Genomic DNA, 7,706 nt, shown 5'->3' on the forward strand with positions numbered 1-7,706 from the left:
AAAATGGTCTTTTTAAAGAATAATGGAATGCAAGAATACTTGCTTTTCTAATACCCAAACCAAATTTTCTGTTACATTTTGAGATCAGCACTTAGTTTTTCCTCTAAAAATTATTGTGAATGTTGAAGAAAATTGGATTCACAGTTGTTAATAATAGATTTATATACAATACATTTATTAAAGAATTAATACGATAAAAAATAATCATTTTAAAATGAAACAAAAGTTGGATTGAACTTAATACAACTTCTATAACTTAGTTTTATAACGAAGTTGCAAACGAAGTTGGATTGAACCATTTCTGCAACTCTCTGAGCTCACAAATCACTCCCTCCCTCCTCAATCCCTAAATCCAAAATGTTCTATTCTCCGTTCCTGTTCACGCGAAATGGCCTATTGGCCACCGTGTGGACCGCCGGCCACCTTCAGCACCGCCTGAAGAAAGCGGACTGTTCTAGCACAGACATTCCTCGCGCAGTTCGTAAGTGATTAGGTTTTTGCTTATTGGCTATATCAACACATTACTCTTTTTCTGGCTTTTTAACAGTTCTTCTTGCTCTTTTTTTCTTCTTTCAGGGGACATCATGCACTATTGTGCTCCCGCGGCGCCGAGAATGTCTGGCTACCTACTCCTCGGAGTGGTTCGGATTTACTCGAAGAAAGTTGAGTATGTCCACGAAGAGTGCAAGATAGTGTTGAGGAATATCCACAAGAAGATTCCTTAGCTGGAGGTGAGTCAGTTTCAATCGGTGACTCTGCCGGAGAGCTTCGAGCTCGATGCACAGAACATTGAGGATTGCACATGGTAATGGTTTTTTCACTTTTTTGTTTGTTTATTTATGAGTTTTTATTACATTGTGGTTTTTTCACTTTTTATTACAGGAATGAGGATATAAATGCTAGACCGGAAGACATCACACTACCAGGTTATTTGATTGGTTGATTGAATTAGTCCCTTAAGGCCATGAATGTAGTCACATTAATAAATAATAATATTCAATGTGCAGATCCAATTCCGGTGACAACGGATAATTACTTTACTGTAGTTTTTGATAATGAGGAGTAAGCTTGTGTTATTATTAATTTTTTTTTCAACTATTTGAGAATATGAACAAATGTTACTTGTTTTGACTGTTTTGTTCCTACAGCATGGTTCTCCCACAGAATGAAGTCGAGCCCATAGAGGTTCCTCGGGGGTTGGACCTGAGTCCTCCACTAGCAATGGAGGCCATTGATGATCATAATATTGACGACGCCATGCCAGAGGCTGAGCCAGACAGCTTTATGATTCCTGATGAATTGATGCCTCAATCTAATTTGCCAACTCCATCTACATTTCAGGGCGGCGCCATCTCAGATGGGCAGGTTTTTGTAGGTTAGTGCATGCTTATCTATGTCTCGTGTTGCATATGTTAGAAATTAATTGATAATTGGAATTGAAACTGAAATCTTTTTATTTAGAAAACTGTACAGATACAATACAAGCAAGGCTATTCATAGCTGTTAAAAACAGAATGAATTAAAAACATTCTGATAATACCTTTTATTGAGCTTATTTCAACACTCTTCCTTAAGCTAAATTTTGCAACACTTCTAACTCCTAACTACACTCTTAGTTCTTCAATCTGTCTAGTCTAAGTGGTTTGGTGAAAATACCAGCCACTTGCTCCTTGGTGTTGCAATGCTTCACTTCTAGCTTTCCTTTTCCAACTTATTCTCTTAATAAATGGAACTTGGTCTCTATGTTTACTCCTCCCATGTGAGATTGGATTCTTTGCAAGGTTGATGGCTGATTGGTTGTCCAAAGTTGCACAGGCTTCACATGATCTACCTTCAAATCATCAAGCACAGACTCCTAAACACATGGACAAGCTGCCTCTGCTGCAGCTATATACTCTGCCTCACAAGATGAGAGAGCTCTTCCTTTGAAGCTTCTTAGAACACCAAGAAATTGGTGCTTTCAGATATTTGAAAAAATATCCATAAGTGCTCTTCCTTCCCACTTTATCACCACACCAATTTGAATCACTCCAAGCCTCCAAACAGTCTTCAACTTCATTCAAGCTTACTGGAAACAGTAAGCCATACCCTGCTGTCTCCTTAAGATACCTCAATATGTGCTTTGCTGCTGCCATATGAGGGGCTCTTGGATTACAGATGAACCTAAAACTTCCAACAATCTGTTTAAAGAAAGTACTATCTACTGCAATCTCCAATCTCCTCCAAGGCTTCTGTCAGTTTCAAATTTCCAGCAGCAGGCACCCTAGCTCCATTGCATTGATCCATATTGAATCTGTTGAGCACTTCATTAATGTACTTCCTTTGATGCATGATAATACCTTGATCTGTGTATACAAATTCCATTCCCAGAAAATAGTTAATCATTCCCAAATTTGTCATTTAAAAAACAGCCTTCAATCTATTTTTGAATTGCTCAATCTCTGTCATTGAACTTCCTGTGATTAACAAATCATCCACATATAGACATACATAGATTAAGCTTTGACTTTGTGACTCTTTTAAGTACACCCCATATTCTACTGAACACTTTGTGAAGCCTAGCTTGAGCAAAAACGAATCTATCAGTTTATTCCACACTCTAGGAGTTTGTTTGAGTCCATAAAGTGCTTTCTTAAGTTTGAACACTTTGTGGCTGGCATCCTTTGCTTCAAAACCTGGTGGCTGAGTCACATAAACCTCTTCTTCTAAAATTCCATTCAAGAATGCAAATTTAACATCCATTTGATAGATTTTCCAGTTTCTAGAACTGGCCACAGCAATCACCAATCTAATGGTTTCCAATCTGGCCACTGGTGCATAGACTTCAGTGTAGTCTATTCCATGTTTCTGCAGAAAACCCTTAGCAACTAATTTTGCTTTATGCTTGGCTATGCTGCCTTCAGACTTGAGTTTTATCTTGAAAACCCATTTGACATCAATTGGTCTTTTTGGCAAAGCCACAAATCAAACCCTTTGGCAAAGCCACTAATTCCTAGGTTTCATTTCTCTCCAGTGATTTCAGCTCTTCAATCATTGCACTCTTCCACTTTCTATCAACTATTGCCTCCTTCCAAGTGATTGGCTCAATGTCTGCCACAAATGCTAAGTGAACCAACTCTCCTTCATCAGTGATCAAATTATCACTGTAAACTTCATGACCTCTTAATCTAGAAGAAGGAAATCTTTGCCTTTGTGATCTTCTAGATTCTGGCTCCACTATATTTTCATGTTCTTCATCTTGTTGTTGTCCACTGTCTTCTAAAACACAATGAATATGTTTTACAGATTTACTCCAGGATGCATTCTCATCTACAACAACATCTCTGCTGATGAGAATTTGCTGGTTTACTGGATTGAACAACCTGTAAGCACCTGTTGGATGATATCCAATTAAGATAAGAGCTTCACTCTTATCTTCCAACTTCTTCATCTTCTCATCTGGAATATGCCTATAGCATAAGGAACCAAATATTTTCAAATGACTAACCGTTGGTTTAAGTCTAGATCAAACTGTTTCTGGTACAGCTGCCTCCAATTTTTTTGTAGGACACCTATTGAGAATATAGGCTGCAGTGGTGACAGCCTCTCCCCAAAAGCTATGAGGCAGCCCCTTGCCTTTGAGCATGCACCTTGCCATATCAAGCGAAGTTCTATTTCTTCTCTTTGCAATTCCATTATGTTGTGGAGTGTAAGGAGCTGTAACTTCATGTTCAATTCCTTTTGCAACACAAAATTCTTCCAGCTCTTTGGAATTGAATTCTCCACCTCCATCAGTTCTGAAAATGGTTAAGGCATAGCCTGATTGCCTTTCAACCTTTGCATAGAATTTTACAAATCTTCCAAACACCTCACCTTTCTCCTTTAATAGGTAAATCCATATTTTTCTGGTAAATTCATCCACAAAAGTGAGAAAATACCTATTACCTCCAAGTGAATTGCTATCAAGAAGGCCACATACATTTGAATATACAACCTCCAAAGGCTTCTTTGCTCTTTGCAGTACTGATTTCTTGAAATTCCTTCTTGATTGCTTCCCAAATAGGCAACCTTCACAAGTCTTATGAGATAGGTTGATTGGTGGCAACCCTGTGACCATTTGTTTACGCTCTGTTTGTTCAAACTCTTGAAATTCAAATGGCCAAATCTGTAGTGCCACACCAGATTTGTTTCCTCCTTATTCCCAATTGAAGACAAGCATTGTGCAGTTGATGTATTAAGGTTAGTCTTAAAAGTCCTATTTTTAGACAAAGGTGCCTTAAGAACTAACCTTGATTTCTGATCATAGATCTTGATAGAATTCTGCTCCATTGACGTCTTGAATCCCTTTTCCAGTAGTTGGCCTAAGCTGAGAAGATTATTCTTCATTGATAGCACGTATAGGACATCATTCATACAGCCAACTCTTCCATCTTTACAAGTGAATCTGACCTTGCCAATTCCTTCAGCAGAGATCATACTATTATCTGCAAATCTCACACTGTTTTTGACATTAGAATCAAAATGAATAATCCACTCCCTGTTGCCAGTCATATGATTGGAATAGCCTGTGTCTAAGTACCAACTTGAAGCATCTTCATCCTGATTTGTAGTGGCCATTAATAACACTTGATCTAAATCAGAATCTTCATCTTCTTGAGCTAGATGTGCCTCATCTTTCTTGAAAAATTTTCCAGTGTTGTTACTGTTATCAGCTCCCCAACATTCAGCTGCAAAATGACCATACTTTCCACAATAACACTGCAGTTTTCTTTTATCCTGGAATTTCTTGGATCCATGTTCTTGACTCCCTCTACCAGCAACCAATTTCTGCTTCTGCACACTATTTTGACTCTGCCAGCAGTTTGAGCCTGGAAAACTTGCTCTACTACCTTTTCTTTACCTTTTCTTGAAAGTAACCGTTGCTCATGTGCTTCAAGAGAATTTTGGAGTTCTTCTACGGTCATTTCATTAAGATCCTTGGATTCTTCAATTGCCACTACAATGTGATCAAAAGCAGGAGTCAAAGTTCTAAGAATCTTCTCAACCACCTTTGAATCAGGCAACTGCTCGTCACAGCTTCGCATGGAATTTGCAATTGCTTGGATTTTACCAAAGTAATCACACACTGATTCTTGATCAGTCATGGACCACAATTCAAATTGTCTTCTGAGTGATTGAAGCCTCACCTTCTTAACCCTAACAGTATTAGTATTTCCAATCATCTGTGCCTTGCAATCAATCTTTTTATTTTCTTTTGATTGCTTCTCAGACTTTTTCTTCTACTCCTCTATTTCAAGCTTGGTTGAATCTTGAAACCCAATCTTGACAGCTTCTTCTAATTCTTGAAAACCAGGAATGGCTTCCATCTTCACCATCCAATCATCATAATCCTTCCCATCAAACACCGGAAGACTCCCTGGAACCATACCAAATGCAGCCATGACAGCTATCACCTACAGCAGTCAACCTCCAATTCTTGGCTTGCAAAACAGCAGATCCTCCTCTGCTCAAAGTTCCAGCAGCAGTCTTACCCTCACTTCCAGGAAACCACACAAGTCCCCTCCCTGACTCAGATACCAATCTGTTGGGAATTAATTGATAATTGGAATTGAAACTGAAATCTCTTTATTTAGAAAACTATACTGATACAATACAAGCAATGTTATTTATAGTTGTTAAAAACAAAATGAATTAAAAACATTATATCTAGCTTTAAGTTTTGGATAGTTAGAGTTAACAACCTAACTCTTTTATTTAGCTTATTTCAACATCATATAGATTTTAGACAAAGGAAATTTACTTTTGTTTACCTTGCGCTGTTTCAGATAATAATTCTCCTGCTTTTGTGCTACCTGATTCATCCAAAAAAAGAAAAAGAAAACCATTGTTTGATAACAAGACCATGTTATCGACTAGGTAAACCAGCTATAAGTTCCTGTTTTTTATATTTGTTATTTATATTTATTTATATTTGATGTGTGTTTGTATATTGATGTGTAGGGAACTCACGAACCCACCTGGGAGGATATTTAGAAAAAAAAAGGTCTTCCTCTATTTTGGGACTGAGAGAAAACCTTTTTTTGTCAGCCCTTGTTAGAGGGTAGGCTGATATTTGTATTTTCTTTTGTTGTTTGTTGTTTTAATTTGTATCTGAAAACTTGTGGCTGTGTTCAGGGGTTGACAAAGTTCTTTCAGACATATGCAAGGGTCATTTTGTTATCCCCAAGGTAGTTCATGCTCCGGAGGTAGATCATGAGGTAGATCATGCTCCTGAGATACATCATGCTCCTGAGGTAGCTGATCGTGTCTATTTGCAACAATTTTTTATTTGTACTTTCCTATTCTCCCTGCCTAGTCTGTTTTCACCATCAGTGGATTCCATCCTTGTTGTGGACCAGGAAAATTGCTTCTAGTAACCCTCTTAATAGGGTTTAATTGAAGCATTGGATCTAATAGCTTGTCAAACTTGTTTTTGTAGGAGTTTTGGTTTCTGAATGTGGACAACAACATACCAGCCAGTAGGTTCTATTTAAATGTCATATCGAATTTGATTTTTTTGTCAAATACCCTTTTATTACTTATTTATTATTGGCATTGCCTGTATTATATGATACTCAGTGATACTAGATGATCAATTTCTATTATGTCAGATTTAAGGTTAACAATGGTTATTTATGCAGGTTCACAAGGTACAAGCGAAAGGACCAAGTAAGTGTGTCCATATCCCTCATCCCTTGATGTCAAGTACAACTATTTTAACTGTTTGCAACCAACAATTGAAGTTAATGAAATTTAAGTTAATAGTAATGCACTAATAAAATTGGTTTGTAGGATAGTCTTTTAAAGAATCATTACTGTGAAATTTTTTGCTTAAGCATGCCATTGTGATATGTTATTAGGTTGTCTTTTTCCAAAATTTAGTTGTTTATTTTTATGTATATAATTTAGGGACTTGCCCATTGTGAATTTGTTCAGTACTCTATCCAAATGAACCCTTACCTGACTTTCTTCTTTTTCTTTGGGCCTGTTTGCAATTTCAGGAATGCAACTGACTATTTGAAAACACTTCTTCATCCAATCAACCCAATTTTGGAGGATTCTGCTGGAGATCAAGATCTCCCTGATCTCAGCTTGAACCAGATATTGGAGGGGAAAACACGTGCTATTGCTGCTCGAATGTTTTTTGAAGTATTGGTGAGTTTGAATGTATGTTTTTAATGATTAGAATACCCTTTTATTCTTGTGACTGATGTGGAAGTTGAATTAGAGGTTTTAGGGACTAATAAAGTTGTTGATGTAAAACAAGAAGAACCTTATGGTGATGTGAGTTTGAAGTTGGCTGCAACGCCTTCAAATGATCAAAGTTGATATGCAGGTCCTTGTGTATACAGATAGGAGGGTCTTTGAATCTTAACTCATGTGCACAATCACAATCAACTTCACTAATTTTCACTAATTTTTAGTGAATTTTGTTTGCTATATTCACTTAATACAAATGCATTTCATTTGGTTCTATACTAAAGTGTTAATAGAAGCAAACACTGCATTTCATTTGGGGCAAATGCTCCCTGCGCCCAATCATTTTTAACCTGCACCCAACATATTTTTTTAATTTCCAAAAATGCCCTTAATTCCGGAAATAAAAATCTGGAATTAATAATAATATATTCTGGAAAAATAAATTCGGAAGTAATTATTGAGTTTCGGAAATAAAAATCCAGAAACAA

The 7,706-nt window shown here is 37.0% G+C and overlaps 1 protein-coding gene across 4 annotated transcripts; it reads left to right on the plus strand.

The window, feature by feature from the left end:
* Positions 1 to 258: 258 nt before the first annotated feature.
* LOC137834771 (sister chromatid cohesion 1 protein 1-like) lies at positions 259 to 7,501 on the plus strand. Of its 4 annotated transcripts, none has more exons than XM_068642957.1 (12): positions 259 to 481; positions 577 to 805; positions 883 to 926; positions 1,008 to 1,062; positions 1,149 to 1,375; positions 5,805 to 5,895; positions 5,980 to 6,079; positions 6,154 to 6,272; positions 6,458 to 6,501; positions 6,660 to 6,687; positions 7,020 to 7,173; positions 7,249 to 7,501. In XM_068642957.1, the coding sequence occupies exons 9-12, from the start codon at positions 6,474 to 6,476 to the stop codon at positions 7,345 to 7,347; spliced, it is 309 nt and encodes a 102-aa protein (XP_068499058.1). In that variant the 5' UTR covers positions 259 to 481; positions 577 to 805; positions 883 to 926; positions 1,008 to 1,062; positions 1,149 to 1,375; positions 5,805 to 5,895; positions 5,980 to 6,079; positions 6,154 to 6,272; positions 6,458 to 6,473; the 3' UTR covers positions 7,348 to 7,501. The 4 variants fall into 4 exon arrangements, with proteins under 4 accessions (XP_068499058.1, XP_068499057.1, XP_068499055.1 ...); XM_068642956.1 differs by having other exon boundaries at positions 6,458 to 6,497; XM_068642954.1 differs by having other exon boundaries at positions 5,980 to 6,022; positions 6,458 to 6,497.
* Positions 7,502 to 7,706: the final 205 nt, after the last annotated feature.

Source organism: Phaseolus vulgaris, chromosome 5 (genome assembly GCF_000499845.2).
Source record: "Phaseolus vulgaris cultivar G19833 chromosome 5, P. vulgaris v2.0, whole genome shotgun sequence".
Lineage (NCBI taxonomy): Eukaryota > Viridiplantae > Streptophyta > Magnoliopsida > Fabales > Fabaceae > Phaseolus > Phaseolus vulgaris.